The sequence below is a fragment of the Berghia stephanieae genome, chromosome 2 (genome assembly GCF_034508935.2).
Source record: "Berghia stephanieae isolate SIO BIC M18660-M18661 chromosome 2, UCSD_Bste_1.3, whole genome shotgun sequence".
NCBI lineage: Eukaryota > Metazoa > Mollusca > Gastropoda > Nudibranchia > Aeolidiidae > Berghia > Berghia stephanieae.
The window spans coordinates 25,631,976-25,658,687 of NC_088361.1; the positions used below are offsets into that span (position 1 = coordinate 25,631,976).

At 34.2% G+C, this 26,712-nt stretch overlaps 1 protein-coding gene across 4 annotated transcripts in view; it reads right to left on the reverse strand.

Moving 5' to 3' along the window:
* Nucleotides 1-26,712, reverse strand: part of LOC144964570 (uncharacterized) — a 247,857-nt gene that overhangs the window by 137,131 nt on the left and 84,014 nt on the right. For all 4 annotated transcript variants that reach the window (XM_078898999.1, XM_078898998.1, XM_078899001.1 and 1 more), the window contains exons 38-60: nucleotides 26,510-26,630; nucleotides 25,538-25,783; nucleotides 24,900-25,163; nucleotides 23,846-24,099; nucleotides 22,742-22,834; nucleotides 21,973-22,392; nucleotides 21,470-21,610; nucleotides 19,556-19,771; nucleotides 18,523-18,622; nucleotides 16,587-16,695; nucleotides 15,130-15,296; nucleotides 14,279-14,382; nucleotides 11,705-11,860; nucleotides 11,395-11,575; nucleotides 10,957-11,147; nucleotides 9,315-9,527; nucleotides 7,828-7,942; nucleotides 7,203-7,435; nucleotides 4,046-4,138; nucleotides 3,216-3,438; nucleotides 2,405-2,577; nucleotides 1,147-1,223; nucleotides 633-696 (exon numbers count right to left, since the gene is read on the reverse strand). In XM_078898999.1, the coding sequence (XP_078755125.1) occupies nucleotides 633-696; nucleotides 1,147-1,223; nucleotides 2,405-2,577; nucleotides 3,216-3,438; nucleotides 4,046-4,138; nucleotides 7,203-7,435; nucleotides 7,828-7,942; nucleotides 9,315-9,527; nucleotides 10,957-11,147; nucleotides 11,395-11,575; nucleotides 11,705-11,860; nucleotides 14,279-14,382; nucleotides 15,130-15,296; nucleotides 16,587-16,695; nucleotides 18,523-18,622; nucleotides 19,556-19,771; nucleotides 21,470-21,610; nucleotides 21,973-22,392; nucleotides 22,742-22,834; nucleotides 23,846-24,099; nucleotides 24,900-25,163; nucleotides 25,538-25,783; nucleotides 26,510-26,630 (3,954 nt within the window). The remainder of the gene's footprint in view (nucleotides 1-632; nucleotides 697-1,146; nucleotides 1,224-2,404; nucleotides 2,578-3,215; nucleotides 3,439-4,045; nucleotides 4,139-7,202; nucleotides 7,436-7,827; nucleotides 7,943-9,314; nucleotides 9,528-10,956; nucleotides 11,148-11,394; nucleotides 11,576-11,704; nucleotides 11,861-14,278; nucleotides 14,383-15,129; nucleotides 15,297-16,586; nucleotides 16,696-18,522; nucleotides 18,623-19,555; nucleotides 19,772-21,469; nucleotides 21,611-21,972; nucleotides 22,393-22,741; nucleotides 22,835-23,845; nucleotides 24,100-24,899; nucleotides 25,164-25,537; nucleotides 25,784-26,509; nucleotides 26,631-26,712) is intronic.

Sequence of the window (26,712 nt, forward strand, 5' to 3'; positions counted from 1 at the left end):
ATAATAATAATAATAATAATAATAATAATAATAATTTATTGTCACATTATGATATCAATTATTTCTATTATCATTATTATTATTATCATTATTATTATTATTATTGCTATTATTATTTATATTATTATTATTATTATTATTATTATTATTATTATTATTATTATTATTATTATTATTATCACCATCATCATCATTATCATTATTATATTATTATTATTATTATTATTATTATTATTATTATTATTATCATTATTATTATTACTATTATTATTATTATAATCAGAGGAGGAGGAGGAAGAAAAAGAAGAGAATGGTAATGACGATGATGGGAAATAGAGCATTGTTTTGAAATAACAGTTTGTGTCATGTAGTTTTCAGTTCACTTATCAGCGCACGCTCACTGAGCGACTCTTTCACACATTACAAAATAATTTTTAAAGAGTTTTAAAAAGTCAGTCAAATAAAGAAACATCTGATAAAAAAAGAAAGACAAAATAATAAAGAAGCATTTAACAATATTATACTTCCAGATAAAAGAAAAAAAATGAAAGCAAACCCATGCCTTAAACCAAATAATGAGAAACGATTGATTGAAATTAATAATAGCTTCTGCAGTGCAGTACAACAAATACCTCATAAGGCTTGGTCTTGTGTTTGTACAAAACAAATTCTCCTTCGAAGTAGTTATCATATTTCCTGGAAAAATAAAAAAGTTGTCATGTATTGTATAATTAAACCATTCTGACGAGAACTATCTAAAGAAAATAAATCCAGTCCATAAAGACTAGAGCTGACATTTTGCACTCTAAACGTTTGTAAGAGAAAGAAACATATGATTGTTAATCAATTATAATTTTGATCCTATATCCTTTAATAAAGATTTGAAATATCACAAAGATTTTTCTAAGCTTCTGACCATTCCAAAATTCATTTTTGTATATACAAATAATCAAATTAAGAATACAATTTAATTGTGTTTTTATTTCAAAATTTTAACCCTTTTAAAAAAAATTCGGTTTATTTTCCAGTCCGTCCATGGCATTAAATGGCACTTAAGATGGCAAAAAAAAGGGGGGGGGGAAAGCATATTCGCCATGACTCGAATCTGCTACTTTTCAACCGTTAAAGTTGAGACTGGACCATTACCTTCCATCAAATGTAGTCATATGAGGGTCGTTGACGGAAGCACATAGTTTGGATGAATCCATATCCACAATAGTAACCTAAAAAATATAGAATTATGTGAATAACCTGAAGTAACATTAGCGACATTCAAATACCTTATTTCTAAAGAGTGAAGCACACAAGGAAAGAAAATAACTGCAAAGTTTGGTACCTTATTTTAAAAAGTATCGTATGTCATGTGCTCTGTAAATTATTGTGATTTTTATGTGTTAATCATTCGTTATATCACTAGAATTTTATATCAATATACGTGTGACTGTCTGTTGTTCTCGTGCATTCTATAATAATTTTAAAAATAAGATATAAAAATAATGAATTTGTGACTTTTTACATTTCAATGCAATGGATACAATAATAAAGCAAAATACTGGAACGCTTAAGATATAGCCCGCTGGCAAAAGTCACATTCCTGATCTATTTTAATCATCTATAGCACTAGCTGTTTCATTTAGATCTGTAAAAGTAATGGAAATCACAGAAAGGCTTTTACAACAGCAAAATACCAAGTAATATATATTCAGAATCCTATTTTCTACTTTTCTATTAACCCACACATTGAAATGTACACATTTATGTTGCAAAAAGCTATTTATTGATCTGAAGTCAAACATCTAATTTTTCCAGTTTATTTAATTTTTTCATCATACCTTCAACGGTTGTAACAGTTGTCAAAATAAAATTATAAAGCGCTGGGTTTTTATTATCTGACTTTCTAATCCCCAAGCGTCAGATTTTAAAACGTCACTTGATTTTTTATGAGATTGCTATGAAAAGCTAAAACGAGGAATGTCATTGTACGGAACTGAAACGTTATTACAGTTTATTAAAAGTTTATTACAAAAGCATTAGATTCAAGTGTGAATACCAAATGCAAAATTATTACCATTGTTGTGATGGAAAACATTTTGTAATTATGAACGGAATTTAGTTTTCACAAACAATATTAACCACAGCCTGTATGCTTTAATCATGCTTGAAAGTAAGATGCCTGAATGTAACAGTTTTCTGTGCTGAGTCAATCATTCAAATCTCCTGGTGTCATTTCTGCAGTTTGAATAAATCATTTAACAATAATAATAATACATTCCCTGTTATCACTATAAACACCATTATCATAAATATCATTACTTACGATTATAATAAATATTTACCATTATTCTATAATTATTCGTTTTATTAACATTCTGTCTTTTCCTTATTTAATTATGTTTTCAAATACCTTTTGCATCCCGATTGCTGTCATGAATTGAGCTGTATAGTTGTACTCAACAACCACTTTGACCTCCACATTACGAACTTGGTCTCCATCAATGAGAGAGTCGACTGTGGCTTTGACAGGGACATGTACAACACCAGGCCATGTCATGTATTTCATGTGGCAAGGTCTTGAATCTAATTCCAAATAGATATAAACATTAAGATTTATTTTATTAAAGAAACTATAAAGTAAATCAGCTGACAGTAATACTAATTAAATGAATCGGGAAAAGAGAGCGGTATATAATCAGACGAAAAGAACAAGACAGATAGATAGGTGAATAGATGGATAGATAGATAGATAGATAGATAGATAGATAGATAGATAGATAGGTAGATAGATAGATAGATAGATAGATGGATGGATGAATGGATGGACGGATAGATGAATGGATGAGAGGACGAATAAATGGATTAATGGATGGATAGGTATATATATATATATATATATATATATATATATATATATATATTATATATATATATATTAATATAGGCATCGTAAAGAGTATTTTGCGATAAACTAGCATCCTATTTACAGAGAGAGAGAGAGAGAGAGAGAGAGAGAGAGAGAGAGAGAGAGAGAGAGAGAGATGTTGATTTAATCCTCCCAACGAAGATAATTAGCCAGATCAAATGACCTCATATCTTGTTGCATAAACTAAGCAAAAACGTTTTAATACTTAAGATTATACCTTATCATAAAGATTATATGGTGCATTTCCATGTAAAATATACAATGCACAATAAAACTATACAACGTAAATCCTCACATGGGTCATTGTCATCCTGAACACCAACCAGCTGGTCAATGATCTGGTCAGCATTATAAGGGTACGAAAAGTCCTGGGAAGACTTGACAAAGTGTATCGAGGCATACACGTGACATAGCAGAGTGTCGCTTTCACGACAAAGGAATTGTGGTGGGACATTTGACTCTACTTGGATAAACGCTGGATCCATGCCTTCAACAACAGTCACATCTCTTTCAACAATCTGGAAAAATTAAATTAAGCTGTGAGCTCATATTTAAAAATTAAATGAATTTTGAACTAAATCGTTAAAAAATTACATTTCATTTAGAATTTAATGATCGGTTTTATTTTGATCTCGAATGATAGTTCTCTCAACTGCTGTTGAATGGACATTCCAGGAAAAATATATCTGGCTTAAAAGAGAAAGGTCTTTGCATTTTTTGTCTAGTTAAAAAATAATGAAAAAAGAACATCATGAAGATGATTTTCGGTTAAGAGCAATTTACTTACAATTTGTACATATAAATAACAGCCCTTTCTAGCATCTGAGATGCATAATATATTATATCATTACCATAGCATATTATGAATTTAGACCGATGGAATTCAATTCTATTTTAAAGCAAGCTATAGGACAGATTCAGTATATAATATTTTGGCTGTCACCGTCCGTTTCGTCGTAATCATGATGAAATTTTTTTCTCAGAGCAAAATTATATTCTTTTTTCAAAAATAATAAATATTTGTAGATATAAATTGAAAACCTTTTTTGTGAAGTAAAATAAAGGTATTATTATTTTATTTCTGCTCAGATTCATTTTGGTCTACTGGGGCACGAGCATACAAACCTTGATCTCTGCTTTGAATGTATTGCTCTCTTCGGGTGGACTCTGTGTGGAACTGCAATTCTCTGCAAAGCAAGCACTTAGGGCACATGTAACCTGCAAATAGAATAGTGTATATCATTCAAATCTGGACTGAATTACTTGTTCAAAACAATCTAAAAAGCTTATAACAAAAATCAGATTAAATCAAGAAATCTTAAAACAAATCGTCATGGAAAAAATAGGGTCAAGTATTTCCTGAACAAAATAGTATGACTCTCTAGAACAAAACAGTTAAGCTTTATCCGTAGTTTCATAATAGTTCCAATAACTTTGTTCCATACCTCAATGATCAAATTTTCGGCATGAGAAAATATTTGGCATCCTTATCAAAATGCTTTGTCTTGTACGAAAACAATGCAATTGTAACAGGGGGTGAGAATGATAGCATACTCTAAAACTGGCGTTTAATTAATAGCAAAATGCACCACATTACAGTACTAGAATCGGATGTATACGGGTACCCAGATCAGGGACGGCTGGTAATAATGGGCAGGGTGGGCAAATACCAGCCTGTTTTTTTCAAGTTATAAGCTGTATTACCAGGTCCGAAATAATCTAATTTAAATGAGATAATTTTAAAAGTTAGTACTTAAACTTGATACTTCGTACTGAAATCAATTTGTATGTATTTTTGATAGATTGCGAATCACCATGCACCCCGTAATGCATAAACCAGGATACGCTCCTGTTCTTTTTTTATCCCCCCCCCCCCCCCTTTCCCAACCACTCCACTCCGCCCACATCGTCATCTCATCGCCTGACGGTGATTTTGCTGTCTGGCCTCTCTAGTTCTAGGTCGGGCTAATTCAAATGAGCCCACCTTATAAACCAGTGAACACTTAATAGAGATTTTGGCAAGCGAACTTTTTCTTATTTATTGCCTTACTTGTGCTGATACCATTGATGTAATAACATTGGGAAGGTTCCAGTATTGAATTAAATTTATCAATTTACTAATATTATATCAAGTTAGTATTAACTTGTGTTGTTTTAATATATTTGTTTATCCATTTAAATTATTTCTTTTTTTTTTTCTCGTTTTCTTTAGTGCTTCTCAAAATTCATTTATTTAAATTGTTGTCTTATTTGTTTGTTTGTTTGTTTGTTTTTTGTTTGTTTTTTGTTGTTTTTTGTTGTTGTTTTTTTTTAACAAATTAATTTGTTCCCTTTTTAAAAAAAAATCTTTAAGTAATTACCGCTGTATTTTTATTGCCAGACTAAATATTTTTGCAAAACAATGTATTTTCTATTGCATTCCCTCTAATAAAACACTTTTATTCAGAAGTCACGACTAAATAAATATATAAAATACAACCACCATTTTGGTTTACTCAACAATTGAATTAGTATACGAGAAATACTCTTCTGAGAAAGGAGAGAGTTGAATTCTAAGTTATAGAGGAAATAAAGACGTTTAAAGGAAGGGTGGGCAGATTCCGTACTTGCCCGTCCTGAAGCTAATACATACATAAGATAGTTCGCGATGAAGAGGCGGGAAGATAGGGGTTGGTTGGGTAAGGAGTAAAGATAACACGGTCGTTATTGTTATAGTCTAACGAATGCATGAGGAGAGATTGGTAGCATTATTTTGTCTTAAATTGTATTGTATGAATTATTGGCGAAAGCCTAAGATTAAGTAAACTTTGTTTTTATTTGTCTTTTTTGACTATGGAACTGATACTTGTCATAGCAGACCTGCCTACTTGAAATAGGAAAATAAAAATCGTAGTTTTCAGGGTTGATAAAATCGTAGATATTTTAACTATCCTTTAAAAAAATCACCGGAATTTTCGTCTATTAAGGTATCAAATTTTAAAAAACGAGAAAAACTGATTGGAAACGTAATAATGATGGTGATGGTGGTGGTGGTAATAGTGATGGTGGTGGTAGTAATGATGATGGTAATATTATTATTGTTATTATTATTATTATTATTATTATTATTATTATTATTATTATTATTATTATTATTATTATTATTATTATTATTATTGTACGTATTGGTGGTATTACGATTGTTGTATTTTTGTGGTTATTAATGGTATCAATTTATTGTTTGGTTCCATTTACCATTTTTTCCACTTTCATGTATGTTGTCATCAAATTGTATGATTTAATGGCGAAAGCCTAAGATTAAATAAACTTTGTAATATCGTACGGTAATCATCATTGTCGACGACATCGTCGTTGCCATCATTATCATCATCATTAACAACAACAACAACAACATTAACACCAAGTACTACAATAGCAATAAAAACAATATCAACATCATCATATAATTTTCGTCATCGTCTCCACAACTATCATTCTAACCAACAGCACCACCAAAACCACTACCATAATTACATCCTCCCTCACCGTCTCCTCTTCCTCCTCCTCCTCCTTCTCCTCCTCTACCACCACCACCGGTACCACTATTCCAACCACTACCACCACCGGCACAATCATTCTAACCACCAAGAGAGCAGTAAAAATGATGCAATTTGAGCTCTGAATGAAACTCGAGTCATATCGCGGTTGTTGCTTCTCGATGAAAACTTTAAAGTTACTACGTACTTCTGAAAATGTAACAGAAATATCAATCTCTTTAATTTTTCGAGTGAACGAAATGTACTTGTATTGTCAAGGTGTTGTCGCATTTTGTCTCGTCGCTTTATTTTTTTGTTGTATTCTCTTTCGTGATTCCTTTTTGATTACGTTTGGAATAATTAAAATCTACTGGTATTGTCATTTCATTGTGAATGTGGTTATTTGTTGTTGAAATATTTTATTTTTTAAAATTTGAAATATATATATATATATATATATATATATATATATATATATATATATATATATATATATATATATATATATATATATATGACCGAATCATCTTTGCCCCACCACTATAAATAGGCTAGAACCGCCACTGACCCAGATATAATATGCGATGAAAGAAGGCTATTATATAATATGCAATTAACAGGCATCTTGTACAGTATGGAATTAAAATATGGTAAATTGGAGGACGGGAGTATAGTATATTAACTTTGGTGAAATACATAAATGTTAAAGACATATTTTTCTGTACATTTTTTATCCTATTTTTAAATAAGACAATTGTGATATTTACATTTGACTGGAATGCGAATGATGGAATTTCTTCTAGCTTCAAGTACACCGATCCATTGATTGCCTGGTCTGAGGCATTCACGTTTAGAGCTACTTTGTTATTGTGTCTCCACTCGACAAGATAGAAAACACCATCCCTGGGTTCGACACTGAATTGGCACTGGAACATGAACTCCATTGAGGTATCATTGTAGGAGGTTGACAGCATGGGATTGCCACGGACATAGGGGAATTCTGGGAAAGTTATTAGAAAAATTGTTATAAGGTTATATAGACAAACGATGGACCACCATATCTCAGTTGGAACACTCAACTCACGTGCAGAGTCCAGTATAGGTCCTGGAAGTAGTAATGTTTATTTTTAAGCATTCTGTCCATCCACAATATCTGGGTAGTTGGATCTAATAAATCAGGTGAAAAGTACTTTATGATAAACTTGAGAGATACTTAAAGAGTATTTCCTGGATATTTAGTTGTATCTGTGGTAGTAACATAATTTAATGTTTTATATTATCATGAAAACTTTTAAATTGTATTACTATTATCTATATAAGAATAATTTATTTCAACAAATATTCAATCTTCAATTACTCACTTGACTATCACAAGAACAGCTACCACCTTACCTTTACGAAGACTCCAAGAGTTGTAGCTCTGGTAGTTGTCACAGACAAAAGTCGCATTGGCTGGATTGGCCTCTCCGTACGAGTAGCATTGGTTGTCAATGAAGCAAGTTTCAAACTAGAAAATAAATATATTATTATGAAAGCGTTTTAGCTTGAGAATATGCATACAACAAAGTCGGACAACTCTGGCTTGGTTGAGCGATAGTTAGTATGAGATCAAACACACACGTCTTTGTCGGGCCTCAGCATTGGGTATAACCATTTAAATACTATATTATAGCATTCGATGTAAATGTGCCCCCATCAAAAGGAAACACATATTATCAGCTATATTTCAACAGGAAACTGGAGAGGATTGTGCAGATTTAAAGAAAAAAAAATCAAATCAAACCTGCTCCGGTTGGTAGCAATGTGTATCTATTTTGTACTTAACGTTTATTTGCTCAAATAGTCCATAATTTAGATCTGAGGATAAGTATCTTTAGTTGTGAGTGGCGAGCTGCGTTGTCATAATGTTTATTGGCCTTTTAGACAGTACTATAGTATAAGTTAAATGTATTAATAAAAATTATAATACATATGAAGACACAAGTCTGAATTAGTGTCTAAAATTAAATTTAGTGAGCAGAAGATCTATTTATATAGAAAACAATCGTGTGTTTGGGTCAATAATACAGAATTCCGATAATTTTAGACTTGATTTAAATGAAAAGCCACATCCACACATTTTGATTAAAATAGCAGCATCTCATGGCCTCAATACGAGCTTTGAGATGATAATATGAGGCGTTTAGTGATCAAAGGTAATTTATTTTCTGCAGTGCCAAAAAATCACCTTTGATGTAATTAATTCAAGCCTTACTCCTCTTGTCTGCGCCTACAGCACAGCACAGACCAAACTGTCTACCTATATATATATATATATATATATATATATATATATATATATATATCGACATATATTGACAGCTAATGGCCCAATTGCCCAATTGTTGACACATTTTCTTGACAACATGTAGACGTGGTCGCTTTAAGCACCTGTTGAGAAATGCCACTTCGTAAAGTATAGAGATGCCCAGGCTATTATTGGAACTAAAATCGTATCGTATCGATTAAGAGATAATATGTTCTAATAGGCATAGACACAATTCATCATATTTATATAAACAACATTCATTGTTAATTTGATAATATTGAGTAATAACTATATAACACACAAATATGTGTCAGAGTCAATATTTGATGTATAATTATCTCTATTTACATGAATTTGACATGTCCAACTTTATATATTCGAGAGTTTTAAATAATTGAAAGATTAAAGAATCTAAATTTGCCTCCCCTAAAATATCGTAGAATGAGAGGGGATCTCATTCATATAAACAGACTCAAGGACAATTAGTCATTTGTTTACACTGTCGACCAAGTGATCTGTTGGTCTTTTAATTGATCTAAAGACAATACTTATGATATAAATTTATACTCACAGTCAATGTGCAATCTCCACTGGCAGTGCATGTATGGCATGCTGGGTGATATAGGGTGAATATGGAACCCTTGCTGAAATTGGCATTGTTGTTGGTGACCTCAATGATGTAGCTTCCTGCACTAGGCAGTGAACACGTGATCTCATTGAAATGGAAGTATTCAGCAGGGACCGTGACAGATTCTCCAGATTTCTTTGTTGTTTTTTCCAATATCTGTGGATAAGTTATATTATTATATCAAAATATATAAATGTGAATGAGACAGATTAACGACGAGACACCAAACACATATTTACCACAACTGATCTTTTTTAGTTGCATCAAATATAAGAGAGCGAGGGAGATAGATAGATAGATAGATAGATAGATAGAGAGAGAGAGAGAGAGAGAGAGAGAGAGAGAGAGAGAGAGAGGTGTAGGGGGGGGGACAGAGTAAGGAAGAGAGAGTGATTTAGCAATGCAAATTATTATTATTATTATTATTATTATTATTATTATTATTATTATTATTATTATTATTATTATTATTATTATTATTATTATTATTATTATTAAAACAGCTTTCATTTTCTTCCCATGTCTGACTAAAAAAATCATGTTCGCATCATTCATTACTTCCTTTATTTGACTTGAAAAGAAATTTACCATATTATTGAGACTTCATAGAGATCTTCATGAAAGATTAGCAATTTGCAAAGACAAAAAGGCATATTGACATTTTTACTGTTGATTATGACGTGATATAACATTGAAATAATGAATGAAAATTGTTGCCCTGTACAATACATACTCGATTTTTATGTTAAATATCATAGGCTCGTAGAATTTTTAAATAATCTAATTTGTTTTTCTTGAATGTCATGGCTTGTAGGATTTGTAGTTTTGAGTGCGTGATAAAATGCAAATTTCACAAGGTCTCACGCCTGAAAATATCATCCTGACACATTAGGGAGCAGGCAGTGATGTAAGAGAAAAAATCTGAAAAGGTGTGAATGGAACAGTGATAGACAAGCTAGAAAGAAAAATACAACAAAATAAACATCCAAAAATATCAGCCTGCTTCTACAGGTGATATAAGCATAAAAATTGTCCCAACTATTGGGTAACCTCTGTTGTGTAATGATAGCATGTCTGATTATTAATCAGGAGGCCCGAGGTTTGATCCCCAGATGTGGCAGGCTGATTTTTTGGGTTAGTTATTTTCTTGTATTTTCTTATTGCTTTGCCAGACACAGCGTTTTAGAAAATCTAACGCCACATTTATATTCAATTTAGCAGATTTAACAATAAAACACAAGACCAACAATTTCAATCTGATGCTGAAAATTGTACTTCGTAATCAACATATAAACATTAAGTAAAAATAAATGCCACCATTGTGGTGAGGGTGCTGTCTTTTTAATTCAAATTCATTTGTTTTCAGATTATTTTGATTTTATACTCAATTTTCATTATGACTCATTCTAACAAACTACTTCAGTCTACACCAACAATGGCTGCCACATTCAACAACTCTCTCCACCTTCGAATACGAGTACACAGAACTAAGTCGACTTCGAGTCATATTCAGATTCAGATTCAAAATATAACACAAGACTGATCGGTGGGTCATAGACAATATACAAATATAAACTTATCATACCTCAATGGGTGTCAATCGGCAAAGAAGATTCTCCGAGAAAGCAAAAGTAGCTCCTGTTAATTCAACTTTCATACAAGAAGACTTGGTAATGTCACACAGACCACGGTTCTCCATGCAGAAGATGACTGGTGGAACGGATAGCTCCACTGAACAGTCTGCAAGTCCATAACCTTCATTACAGACACATTTACCTGATAAGAAAGAAAAAAATGAAAATAAAACAATTTTGCTTTAAAAATTCGGTCACTTTCGAGAGTTCATTTTTCTTTTTGATAACTATTTCTCTCTCCTGTCTCTCTTTTGTGTTAACATATTTTTCTTTTATTTTTGAGAGGCTTCATGTAATTACATGCAACTTTACGAAGAGTATTGTATTATCAGTATTCTGTTTCTTCCTTATACTTCCAAATGGTTGTGCCTTTATCGGGTAAAACGTACCTTCTTGGCAAGTCCCGTTTCCATTGCAGTCATTGAAGCAGAGTGTGTCAATAAGAGTGTTGTTGATAGCTAGACTGCCTGTTGTGTTGGTCCAGAAGGCAATGTTTGTCGAGGCCTCAATACGACACAGAGACATGACTGTGGACAAGGCTGGCAAAGCCCAGTTGACATCGTCGGATAACTGGAGAGAAAATAGTTAAAAGTTTCCATTTAATTTTTATTATAAAGAACTCATTAAAACAAATTAAAATAACAATATCATCATATCATCATTATCACCATTAAATTGACTTGTGGATGTAATAAATACCTGAATGTCTTTGATGCATGATTGTACAGCGTTTGCAACATGAGACGGTATGATGGATGTACAGTAAGGACCTTGGGCATAGTTTTGAATGGTGTCCCGGCATATCTTCTCAGCATTTGCTTCACTGATGTTAGAAGCAGTCGGCCAGCTTGATGCCTGAGAGGATGTCGATATGTGGAGAATTAGTACAATGATTAACCATTCAAACTCTTACTTATGGTAGTTACAATTAATCAAAATGTGCTGCTTTGGTACACAGGTACCTGCTCCCTAATTTGTCAATTTGAATTTTTCAAAAATAATAATTGAGCTACTCTAATGTCTCCGTTTTCGTCCTCTTATATCTAATGCTTGTGTTTTGTGATGCAAGCAATGGTTCACAAGGAGACACGTACCCTTGGGAAGATTACAAGCAATCAAAGGTCCCAATCACTGGCGGTCGGTCAATAGAGCGAAGTTGTTTTGTGCCGCCCTATATGTTCCGTAGATTAGCATGTCAACCAAACAAAAAACTTCAATTTTAAAATTTTGATAAAATTAAAAATTTAGCACATACTGCTTTTTGTTTTAAATTTAATATTTGATGACTCGTGCGTCGCTCGCGAAGGTAGCGTCAAATCGGCACGTTTCATCTTTCCCCCGTTGCCTGCGTGGGGTGACAATGAGCGGAGGGTGTGGTGTGGTGGGGAAGTTTTTTTTGTTTATATGAGCCAGTATTCGTTTGGCCGTCCTGTCCTTATCCTATACTCTGTGGTACCTTGAAGAAAGTTAGTTACCACTCCCCAATCTCCCTCCACCCTCCCTCCCCAACTAACTATTGTCTTTCACTGCTAAAATAATTAGGCCAAGACGGCCAATCTAGCGATGCACGCCCTGAGGTCCTACTTGGGATAAATTAAAACCATATCAGTTTTATCACTGAAAGAAGAGGCTTTGCTTCATTAAGATATACGGATGAAGAGAATGGCAATAAATATATATTTTATCATTGTTGGTTTTGCTTAAATATATATTGAATATCAAAAAGAACAGTAAACAAAGTATGCACCGAGAAGAGCCCCATGGTACTATAAATAAAAATCCCTGACCCCACGGAGTCCTTCATCCCGCACACTCCCAACGATCCCTACTCAACTTGTATTGTGTGCATTGTCTAATAATAGTATAATTATAAAGGTGTCGCTGATTGTGTGTGAAGTTAACAAGTGCTTTGCGTTTGGAATTTAATGTGGATTTTTAAATTCAATTATTCTAAAGTTGTGTGTCATACCGTAAGTATTCAGAGAAAATGTATTATCGCTGTTGTCATTGTTTATGAAACCTACCTGTCTTTATCTTGAATCATTTATTTTAAAAAGTTATTTCTGTAATTTGTAACCAATCATGAATCATGTTGATTTTTTAATTGAAAATCGATTCCGACACTTATCCCCTCAAGAGAAAATCGTGGTGAAAGATTTAGGTCCACACAAACCAGTGAATTTTAACTTAGTTTCTAACACACCGAGGAGACAGCGCCGATTTAATAATGATTATTTTTAAAATGTTGAATGCCTTACTGCCAGTGAAAGCCGTAAAACGCTTCATTGTTTTTATTGCTTGATTTTTGGTGATGTATGCTATAACGGACAACAGGAGGATTCAGTGATATTGCGCACATCTCTCAGGCACTGAAGAAACATTCTGAATCAAATAGCCATGTCACAGATGCTGTTAAATATAAACTTTTCAACGTTGTAGATATAAGAAATCAGTTGGAAACAGGACATGCTGCGTATGTGAGTCGTTATAATGAACAGGTGAAAGTTAACAGACAAATTTTGTCCAAGATAATTGATGCTCTTTTGTGAGTACGTCTCGTTAATATTCTAACACACACACACACACACATACACGCACACACAAATACACGCACATATGCAAACAATTGCAATACACCCCTCCACACACACACACACACACACACACACACACACATATATATATATATATACAAAGTAGGTCAAATTAAGTTAAATTAACTAGACCAATAAAATTTGATTCTGTATTTCGGATTTGTGCCGCCTTAAATACAATGTGACCAACCGCCCCTGGTCCCAATTATTGGGTAACCACTGTGGTGCAATGCTAGCAAGTCTGACAGGTAATCAGGAGGTCTGAAGTTAGATCTCCAGTCAAGGCAGGCGGATTTTTTGGGATGGTTTTTTCTTGTTTATTTAATTTTTTTGCTTTGTCTGGCATTGTTTCATACATACTTTGTCAGATCTTTATGGTACAGAAAACCGTGACACATGCCCCTATTAAATTTAGACGTTTAGAGCCTCAAAACGTTATATGGTGGATCAAATAAAACAAGTGATACAAATTCAAAAAAAAAGACTGAACATAAAATATTTTTACCTTTCTATCAACAAGAAATGTATAGCTGTTGACGATGTCACTTTTTTGTTTTATTTATGGAATTCGTTTAGATACCAGTTTGAAAAAAAACATTCAACGTGTAATGTAAAATTAAAGATAGAATGATATTAGATATGTGATTTTATACTCATAACCATACGTAAAGCAACTTACAGCCTCGTTGTATTTTTCATCATACTGGAAGATTTTTTTGTCAGCGGAACACAACTGTTTTTGGACATCATATCTAGACTGAAGAATACCCGTGATGTCTTCACCTGAATTGATTAGAAATGAAAACTGCCGTACTCTGGAAAGTCACATATTTAGAAATTTGGCCAGAAAATTCGTCTTTCAAATATCTATCGATTTAAATTACCCTCGTCTTAGCAAAATCTTTCAAAACTGGGCCTCCGCGAAGGCCCAGTTTTGAAAGTGTTTGCTAAGAATGGGAAAAATCATACTATAATTTCAGAGACATTATTAAATATTTGGAAACCATGATTTGAAATGTGTTCAAAAATAAGCATTTTAGGTGACAATTTATATAATATTTTACAAATCGTGAAATGTAATGAAAAGATTCATATCCCTATGATTTCCTATGTGTACGGGGAAGTAAGCCTGTATATTCTGGGTTGGTGGCTATATTGGTTATATCTTTCATTATGCTCATATTGCTCAAAACTTTTGAGAGATTTAGCTGCATCGAATCGATCGGCTCCTTGATATTTATACCAAAAAGTATTTTGAGAGCATAAGAAACTACCAAAGTAATGGAGCCGGTCAAAGTTCAAAGCAAAACACTGTACACTATAGATCACTTTTAAAAGACCATTGACAGAGATCTCCATAATTAAAAAAAAATATGTGGTCGATGAAAACGGTGATATTTACAATATTTTCTTCTTGCTCTACATTATTATCCTTGACATGGTATGATTATATCATGGAATCACATCCATCACAAGGTATTCAAAGGGTTTTGATCTAAGAAACTCATTCTATGGTATTTTGTTATGTACCTTCCCAATAGTTGTAATGACTGCTGTTACGATGACAAGGCATGAGGTCCCCTCGTTTACTACAAGTGCTGTCAGATGTTCCAAAACATTGGCAAGTAGTGGGGTAGTCAGGGAGAGATTCGCCTACACGGTGGAAACCTGAGTAGATACTGTCATCCACGGATACTCTGTGGAATATTCAGATAATGATTATGATTATATGATGATGATGATGATGATGATGCTGATGATGGTATTAATGGTAATGATGGATGCTGATGATGGATGCTGATGATGGTATTGATGGTGATGATGATGATGATGGTGATGATGATGATGATGATGATGGTGGTGGTGGTGGTGGTGGTGGTGGTGGTGGTAGTGGTGGTGGTGATGGTGTGTGATGACGGTGGTTGTAGTGGTAGTAGTGGTAGTGGTGTCGAAATAAATGAGGAGGATAACAAAAGTATAGTCGCTGTCATTACAATAAACTATTATTATGTACAATACATCTATTGAATACCAAGTTGTCTCGAAATAAAAGATACCAAAGAAAACAATATGCTCATAAAAAAGTGAATTTGGTCAAACAATCCACATGTTGGATCACATCACTGATCCCGCCATTCTGTAATAAACTAGAGTCTATTTCGAGGATGAGCAATAGATACTGTCCATTTCCCGCTTACTCCAATTGCTTCATCATCATATTCTTCTTCCTCTTCCATTAAGGCCAAAGCTTCAGGATGAAGACTGATTTTATGAAGTCATCAGCCAAAAGGGCTTGTTTACAATTGGTTGGTCGGGAGTTACAAAGTCGAATGGTGGAGTGGAAGAAAGAGTAAAGATTATGGTTTGTTCTTGATTGGTGAATTTCACAATTAAATGCTGAGTTTCTTGTTTTGTTGCTGTTCCGTTTCAAATGACTTATTGGAATTTCGAATTTTCCGTTTTTGTACTTTGTGGAATACAAGGAGTTTGTTGATGGATTTTCTTGCATGTAGCGGTTTCCATTGGAGACCGTTTATGAGCTGAGTTATTTTCGTATCCCGCTCATATTTTCCCACTAACGTTGGACTTTTTCAACTCATTGATTTTTTTGGGATGTATGTGGGTCCCACACTGAGCCTGACATGTTTCTGAATGGCTACTTTCTGCTCTCTACATGACCAATGAAAAAAAGGCAATGGTGTTATAAAAGGAACAAAATTGACGTCACTCAGCTATTTGTTATTGCTTTCAGCCAGGCATGTTTTTGAGTAGTTCTCACTAATTTATATGAATTCGACTTTAAACGTTTAAGGTTACACATAGTCTAGTGTGCTGGTTCTTTATATCAGGCTAGAGGATTCCGTGAGTTTTTTTTTTTTTAACGAGGCGCATAGCATCAATATTGTGTTCTGAACGAGTGGTCGTAAATGCAATTTAAATACTTATTAAGTAATTTTAATCCGATGATGAAAAGGAAAGAAAGTTACCTCCAAGACGTGGAGAAATCGTCAGGCTGAGATCCAACTCTGTCGTAATCTGATCCATCACGTTTCTTCAAGACACTGTCTGCCTCACTATCGTAGACGCCACATAGACCTGTAATTCAGAGACAACAAATGGAAATCAGCAACATATGGCTTATATGTGACAATTGTCTAAAAACACATTATGTCAAGGATAACTTGATGATTTCAATTGAGTTTTAAGCTTAACTTATAAATTCTTAAACGTTAGAAATCTAAAATGTCCTAATTCTAACCATTTTGATGCAATTGTCTTCATCTAAAAGGATTTGAGCCTTTATATCCACTAAACGTGCTCAACACGCTTTACAAGGGGTCTTTAGCCAACAGCAATACTTAACATGTAAGACGAGACATGATGCCTGTTTGGCAATATTACAATTGTTTTCCGGACAGAGACAACGCGTCTAACGGGCAGGTACTCATTTTACACATGAGCGCGGTGAGAGAATGTGAGTAAAGAGCCTTTTCCAATGACTCAACTATGCACCTTCGGGACTCGAACCCAGGACCTTCCAATCCGAATTTGAGTGTCATACCACTAGACCACAAAGTCACACAATACAGCTTATTTTCAGCTAATATGTAACCAACTGTAGAAAAACGGTATTGTGTCAGGAAGAACCCGATTATTACAATTGAGTTTTAAGTTTAACTTATCAATTCCGAGATGATGGTTTTTCTTAAACTTTAAAATTCTCAGATTTCCTATTTCTGACCATTTTGATACAATTATCTTCAAGAGATTTGGTCAGACATCATACCCTTCTGACGAGATAGGTCACTCATATGATTTTCAACAACAAAACCATGAATTACTTCTATCAAAATTGGGTATCGTAAAAATGTTTCCTCTGTCTTCAATCTTTAATCTTCAATGGCTTTTATTTGTAAAGGCCCCACAGCCTATCACTGCAAATGTTCTATTACAGTCCGATCAAAACAGGGAACAGCCACAGATTACTTTGACAAGCAAATGCATTCAACACTGTTTTGAAAACTTCCAAGCATTCAACATTCGTTATGTCCGGTGGCAGGACATTCCAAATATTTTTTGTTTGTGCGAAAAAGCTGTGTTTGTATGTGTCTGTTCTTGTAAATGGTTGTATGTATTGTGATGCATTGTATCAACGTGTAGCATTCCAATCTGATTTGCTTTTTATGTAGTTTAGCTTGATGGTGAGTGTGTTTTGATTGTTTATGGTTTTGTGTAAGGTAACAATACGGGATATTTTGCGCCGGTTTTTCAATGGTTTCCATTCTAGTGACTGGAGGGAGGAAGACTTTAGAAGCTGAGTTGACGAAATACATTTGGAGGTGTAGCCATACGCTACTACTACTACTGGAGGGAGGACGTCACACAACCCGGGTCTCTGGATTTGCATCCGGTTTCGAATCTTTTTCAATATTGTCTGTCATTTTTTGTGTAGGGGTCCCACACGGCGCTGGCATATTCTAATATTGACCTAATAAGTGCTGCATACGCCTGGACTTTAATTCTTTGTGGGCATTGTTTTATGTTCCTTTTGAGAAACCCCAGAATCCTACCTGCCTTTGCTGTGATATGTTCTAAATATTTCTTATTGACATGGACTTCGAGGTATTTTATGGAGTCCACATGTTGTAAGGGATGATCATGCAGTGTGTAATTGTGAGTATAAGGCTCTTTCTTGTTTGATATTGCCATGACATAAAATTTTGATAGATGGAACTTCACGTGCCGTGTATCTGATCACGTCTGGAGGGAATCAAGCTCTTTCTAGAGTTCAAGAAGTATAAAGGCCCAAGTACTGTTCCTCGTGGTACTCCTGATAAGACATTATATGTTTCCATCAATTACAACTTGTCATGTTCGATCTGGTATATAAAATATTACACAAACAGTGACACAACATCTTACCTCTGGTTCTGTTGAAATCAGCCGCGGAGGCGATGATTAGGACAATGAGGTAATCACTCTTGACTTCCACTTCAATGATAGTACCAGTAGGAATACCAACCTAGGAAAAGAAAGAAATTAATTTATTTTGGAGTACAGAATTATATTCAGCTCTGCATACTGTCTATATTGTGTAAACAAAATAAAATCTTCAACTACCCACTGCGTCTACTTTGTATTACAATACGCATAGATTATCCTGTTAAATAACTTCAGTAAAATTAATGTTTGTTTGATCTGCCCTGCCCAGAACAGCTGCCCATGCTTAAGTGTGTGTTTTTGTGTGCGCTTACAACGTAATACACATGTCGGGACATATGCACACCACTGTATGCAATTACCAAATCTTAATATAAACGAAATGAGCTTGCGGCTCCAAAAAAGAATAGTATGTGGGTCGCATGTTGTTTTATTTTTTTACTTTCCAATGTATTTTAAAGGGCCTAGGGGTCCCGATGGCATTGTTGAAATGACAATCGTATAGCAAATAAAAAAGGGACGAGAATCGACCCCGAATGCAGTCAAGTCGAAGTTTGTTTTGTTTTGTTTTTGTGGGGTATTTTTGGTTTTGCTTTTGTTTTGTTTTTGTTTTTTTATTTTGTTGTTGTTTTGCTTTGTTTTTTAACTCCATACCCACCCAGATAAGTTGTGGTAGCCGGGTCAATTAGATTTTGTGAAAATTAATTTGCGATGGGCTATTGTTTGATTGGAAGGTAGAAAACAATTGCCCGTTTAATTTTACAGAAACCTGGATTTAACCCGGCTCCGTAGGTCATATGACTTTTAGGACAATCACTGGTTGTCTTAAAAATCGATTGAGATGTGACAAGTTGTTTTTTTAAACTGATCATAAGGTGGATTGTTTATAGATTTATGTTAATATCGTTTGAAATCAAATACATTATCCACTGCAGACTTTTTTTTGAGAGCAGAAACATTATTAACTGGAAAACATTGGTTTAAAATCATGCGGGTGAACTTCAATGACACTTACTTCATACTTGAGTCCTCCACCGATTCTGCGTACGTAAGTTCCATATTCTAGATCCCCAATCTGGTACAGGTTGACTTTGAGTGTGAGTTGAGCCGCCCCTTCCAGAAGAGGTTTGCATCGGTCAATAACAATGACGTCATCATTGGATTTGATGGCTACACCACAAGTACAGGAACCTTTTGCTTTATTTTGGCAGCGTTGTTGGAATGATCTCACCTGCAGATTACATCAAATATGTGAATATTATGTAATAAGGCGTTCCTGTTAATAAATGAGAGAAATTTTCATGTGTAAACCGATCCGTTTTTAATCCTGGTAAAATAAGTCTTCGAACTAGTAGTGACTGGGAAGTTTGGTATTTGAGATCTAGTAGAAAATACATTGTAAAAGCTTGCATTCAATCCATAGAGAGGGAAAGAGATTTTACTGGCTTTTTAACGTTACAGAAACTGGGGGAAATGCATGCAATTCAAGGACTGTAATTTTCTTCTGAATAAATTTGATAAGGAAATAAATGGGGAGTAGGCATTCGTACAAATATGAAAACATGTCAGATTGATGTTATAAATAACTATGGCAGAAAAAAACGATAGAGAATTGATCAATAAAGGAATAGGAAAGGAAGGAAAGAAGGATAAAAGAGAAAGAATGGGTGAGAGGAGAAGAAGAAATAGGACAAGACAAAATGGGGAAAAGTTTCAAAGTTTCAAAGTTTCAAAGTTTATTCAATTTTTGGCGTTTGCCAATAATTCATACAATTTGATGACAGTTGAAAAAATGGTAAAGGGAACCAGAAAAAAAAATAAAACGATACCATTAATAACCACCAAAAAATACAACAATGGTAATACCACCAATATTTACAATAATAATAATAATAATAATAATAATAATAATAATAATAATAATAATAATAATAATAATAATAATAATAATAATAATAATAATAATAATAATAATAATAATAATAATAATAATAATAACAGAAGCACAACAGCAATAATATCTAGTATTGTTTTTGTGGGGTTTTTTTTTTTTTTTGTTAATGAGGGCCACGCTAATACCCCATTCATTGACAATATAGAAGATGGGAATTAAATCATGGTGATTCTATTTTATATAGAATAAGTTATTGAAATTTAGTAGCCCTTGGTGTAAAAATGCATTGGTCTGGGTGGTCACTATCCTCGTTTACTCTGGGAAATTCCAACATAAGAAGAAGAAGAGAAGAAAAAGAAGAAAAAGAAGAAGAAGAAGAAGAAGAAGAAGAAGAAGAAGAAGAAGAAGAAGAAGAAGAAGAAGAAGAAGAAGAAGAAGAAGAAGAAGAAGAAGAAGAAGAAGAAGAAGAAGAAGAAGAAGAAGAAGAAGAAGAAGAAGAAAGAAGAAGAAGAAGAAGAAGAAGAAGAAGAAGAAGAAGAAGAAGAAGAAGAAGAAGAAGAAGAAGAAGAAGAAGAAGAAGAAGAAGAAGAAGAAGAAGAAGAAGAAGAAGAAGAAGAAGAAGAAGAAGAAGAAGAAGAAGAAGAAGAAGAAGAAGAAGAAGAAGAAGAAGAAGAAGAAGAAGAAGAAGAAAGAAGAAGAAGGAGTAGGCGGAGGGGGAGGAGGAGGAAGAAGAGAAGGAGTAAGAGAAGGAGGAGAGGAGAGGATTAATAATATTTTAAAATATGCCCTTCTCCCAAGACATCATAAGGTATCGTTGCCTAGACATTCCACGAATGAATATAGATAATTCATCAAATAAGATGTATGATGTCAATAGGAATCACCCATGTTGTCTAAGTGAACAAATTGAGGGTTAATGGTCTTGCCCAAGGAAAAATAAGGAAAGTGCCTGAAGTGGGGCTCGAACCCGGGATCTTCCGGACCATTCGCCCACGTCGCCGAGTAATAAAAATAAGAAAAACAAGAAGTACATACTTCATATGGTAGAGCGTCGTGTGAATACATGATGAACTCTCCTTCCATGAAGTTATCATAGTATCGTCCATCAAAAGTCGTTATATGGGGATCTGTTGCTGATACGCAGATGGCACCCATATCTTTGTTGACTGCTGTGACCTGTTCAAGATGATTTGGAATGTTTATTGTTTACATAATACAATCCTACGAAATTAAAAGTCATCTTTGTTCTCTATACTTCATTGCTGAGACATTGATGTCATCTTCATTGTGATCATTACCATCACATAAGTCGTCCTCATCATCATTATCATTATCATCATCATCATCATAATCATCATCATCATCATCATTATCATCATCAAAACAGTATCGAAGTTAAATGAAAAACAAGCAGCTGCAGTCATATTTGAAATGCTTGTTTGTGAGACGGTATTCACCAAAGTTCTTACCAGTTTCAGAATATTTTCTTAAACTATTGAGCTATCAGAAACAAGGAATATCTTTTAAACTTCACAAACCTCAACATTCTGAAGAAGCTTCTCCATTAATCCTTGTTTATCTTTTGCAACAACAGTGGCCATAACTTCCAAATGTCTGGTTTCATCATTGTCCTGAATCATATCCAATTTAGCTACAATCGGAATTTCCACTGCACGCTGCCAGTTCTTGGAAGTGATGGTGTATCCACAAAAATTGCCAATGTCACTAGTGTTTGAGCTTGAACCTCCCACAACAACTTGCGAGATCTCTCCAGACACAGGGCACATCAACTTTGAGGTACTGTTTGTTGGTTTATCGACCTTGACTTTGATGAGGATCTGACAGTCACCGCCAGAGTCATCTGTATTGCACAAGAAGGATGGCGGGGTGTAGCTGTTGATCTGAATATATTCACTTCCTTGTCCTTCAATCACCGTTAACATTGATGAGCTGACAACCTGATAGATTGGAAAATTAATAAAATTAGTGAATGGATGGGTTGATTGATAAGAAGGCAACAGATGAATGAAAGGAAGGATGGATGAAGAGAGGGAGTGGATGGCTGTATGGATGGAGAGATTGATGGATGAATTGTTGTATGAAGGAGTGTACGGATATTTGGATGAATCATTAGAAATGAGTAAAAAAAAATACACACACACGTCAAGGTCCCAATAGCTCATTTGGTAGAGCACCCAACCAAGCAGTGATTAAACAACTGGATACGTTTGATGTGGCAGTAAGTATATGTATTTCGCATAGAGTTATAGATAGCTTTTACTGTTCATTTTAGGAAGCCTGACTAACCTCAAGTTTAAGCTGGATTCTGTTGCTTCGTCTCAAAGCTCCGAAAGTCTCAGCACAGCTGTCGTTCTTACAAAGGCTGACACCACAAGATAACTGTAAACAAAAATATATACAGTTAAAGTAATGTTAGTAGTAAACCATTTTCTGAGTAACAATGGTATTTTTTAAAGATGGACAGCCAAGGATTATCTTATTCTATGTAATCATCGATTTGGGCAAGATAAATCAGGTGCTGTATACAACCATAAAAATATAACTGATCATTTTATATCCCGTTTCACATCATTGGTCGAAAATATATATAATCCTCTCTCTCTCTCTCTCTCTCTCTCTCTCTCTCTCTCTCTCTCTCTCTCTCTCTCTCTCTCTCTCTTTCTCATTCTCTCCCACTCTCCCACCTCTCTCTCTCCCCCTCTCTCTCTCTCTCATTCTCTCCCACTCTCCCCCCCCTCTCTCTCTCTCTCTCTCTCTCTCTCTCTCTCTCTCTCTCTCTCTCTCTCTCTGACACACACACACATACACATACACATCTCCCCTCCCCCCCCCCCTCTCTCTCTCTCTCTCTCTCTCTCTCTCTCTCTCTCTCTCTCTCTCTCTCTCTTCATCATTTCATTATCTATATATCATCTGTCTGTCTTTCTGCTTATCTTTTAAAACACGTGCGAAGCAGTATGTAGTGTGCAATAGATTAGTCTCTTAAGACAGCGAGCAAATGCTGCTGATCATTTCACAATATAGAATTTGCTTAATATTACCCACACAAGGTTCTTAAAGACATTTTTTTTTATTTGTTGGCAAATAGCTGTATGTATTCACGAAAAGAAGTGTGGATCTTGTGCTTTTGTATTTTTCCTACAGGCATTCAAATGAGGGACAGCGAGAAAATCCAGTCTATGACACATTCCACTAACACTTGGAAGAACTACAATCGAGTAAAATATAGCTCTATTCTCCTCTTGGTGGCACAAAAGCTGACAACTAGGAGATATCATTCGTTTTTTTAAATAGACCCAAAATACAAACAACCGAAAGTTATCAGTTACAGGAATGTTGTTGTTTTTTAACATTTCAACATCATCAAATTTAGTAATTGATTAAACCCACCTCAGAGCCATATGGCAAGCTATGTAGCAGAGACCGGAGCATTACAGCAGAGTATTGTCCCTTTTTTGGCGTTGACATCACAACCTTTTTATCCACGACCATATTGCCAATGAAGAATTCCACGTGGGCCTGAAGTGTCATATTAGATTTTTCCAGATCAAATTGACATTGGAGCGTGAAATCATCCACTTGGCCAGTTGTGTCACGAACAATGCTTGCCATTGGGTTAGCCGCAGTCAGAGGCTTTTCAGTGTCTGACGCAGAGAAATAGGGCAGGCGAGAAAAGATCACAAAAAGCCTATATATAAATCAGAACCTGTCGTCATTGTAATACTCCCTAAAAATTATATATATATATAGTAAATACTGGATTACCAAAATTATGCTTATAAATGCATTTTGATTACAGGGGAATTCAATTTGCAAATCTATTCCCAATTTTAGGGTCGACATCGATACGTTCCTACATATTATAAGCTAGAATCGCTTCCATGGTTTTAATTCAACGATGAGTTAATTTCAAGATTCAGGAGATAAGCATTGTTATAGGATTTTAATTTGGCGCTAATTACTGTTTTGGGTCATAAGGTCATAATAAATAAAACCTATGATAGAAATTGACATTGGATATAACAACGATGAAAAAATTATTGCAATTAAACATAATGATAATTACTGGATTTGTAGATTCAACTGCTGGAGAGAAATTTCCCAGAGATCAGGTCTATATACAATTTCAATCTAAGACAAATCACAAGACTGCTCTTCAATTCTAAATGGATTTTTTTCAGTTTAAAAAATCGACTTTCATAATAAATAAAACAATGTGAGTACATGGAATGTTTTGCCTAGTCGATGTACTATCATTTATGGGATATGAAAACATCTATAGCAAAGGCTTTATAACATAGTTAATGAAAACCATGGATAATAACCAAGAGTAGATAAGATTTTGTGACAAGGAGTCGAAACATTTTCATTTCCGCTCATATACAGCCACGTGATATCACAATTTCAAGAACAAAAATAAAATCCCAGAGTTTATCCTACATACCTCCTTGGCAGCTCCATTCTTCAAAAACGTATCCTCTCCATCGAACCAAACTATCTCCTGCAACTTCACTAGTCTTTCTGGAAAGAACACACAAGCTACCATCTCTGAAGTACTGGACAGATCGGCAGAGGAAGCTCATCTCTTTAAAGCAAAGCAGTTTACAATATGTCATAGACTTTACACCAACGATTTCCTTATCTCTGGTGCCAAGAATGGCGAAGCCAGGTTGGCGATTCCATGTGACGTTGTACTTGTGGCAGGGGTCTGACAATAATAAGAATTGAGAGGAAAATTGTTGAATATATTATTACACTTTTATGCATCTTGAATCATAGCTCTCCGTAATGCTTTCCAAACACTTGTTAGATTGCAGTGCTGTTAAATTCACACCTGCCTACTTATAAATTTACACGCATACACACAAACTACACATACACAAAACATAAATACGAATGCATAAACGTTAACATACACACACAAGACATGTGCATATTACATCATGCCATCCATTATCTATGCCTTCTATATATTTAGCGATATGAATTAATTGTGGACAATCGCAATATAATGTTATATATATTTTTCATATTCATTATATTATGTCACATGTAAACACAAAGAAATATTCCAATACTCACTATTCAAACAATTCCATTCATAGTTGACAGATTCATTGCTGTGCATCAGGCTTCCAAATGCGCTTCTTTTGTCCTGAAGGTTGAAGAAACATTTCTTGCTGGTCGTATTGTAATCAAAGGATAGGCAATCAGTGTTTTTCAGGCATTCTTCTTTGCACAAAGTTTCATTTCCATCAGCTAAACTGGCTCCTCCTTTGATGTATCCTTCATCTTTTATCCACTCAAGATCTAAACCTTGGCAAGAGTCTGTTGGAAGTAAATTATGACAAATTAGTTTCTTTTGTTTGATTTTTTAAGACTTTGACAAATTTTAGTTCAGTAAAAAACTTGAGCTCTTATACACCGAAATAATCACTACATCGGCTCAAAGTTCTTTACTATGAGTGCAAAGCCAACTGCAACAGTTAACATCTAGGAAGATGTATGATGGTTGTAAGGCGCTGTTAAAATTTCTAAAATAAATACACTGAGTTATATCCCCGTGTACTTATTTGTAGGTCTTAGACCCAAATCGATATGGGCTCATTGTTGTAATGGAAATACTCTAAATCCAATGCAAAATATTATCCATTAAAACAATGTTAAAATATGCCCATAGTTGCGTCCAGTTGTCAAACCTGCAAATATGTACACTTCGATTTGAACCCTTGTATACTATGTTGTTATATTTTGTTTTGGGTACTGTTTTATATTTATTCATATATATATATATATATATATATATATATATATATATATATATATATATTATATATATATATATATATATATTCATATATTTATATATATATATATATATATATATATATATATATATATATATAGTGTGTGTGTGTGTGTGTGTGTGTGTGTGTGTGTGTGTGTGTTCAATACTTTTATACAACTTTGCAATCCAAGCAGTTTCATGTTGCTTAGTATGTATTTGCTATTTTAAAATAAAATAAAAGAATTAGAATCAGAAAGCAGACTGACCATCAGCCATTTGCCAGGCAGAGATGTTGACATCTGGATTGCAGAACGCACGAGGGTTGGCTGGGTCTGGGTTGTATTGTCCTCTTTCGTAGCATTTGCCATCAATAAGACATGCAGTGGTCTGAGAGGACGAATATTATAAACATATTATGAGTAAGAATAATAACAATAATATGTAATATTATAGGTCAACACATTAAAGG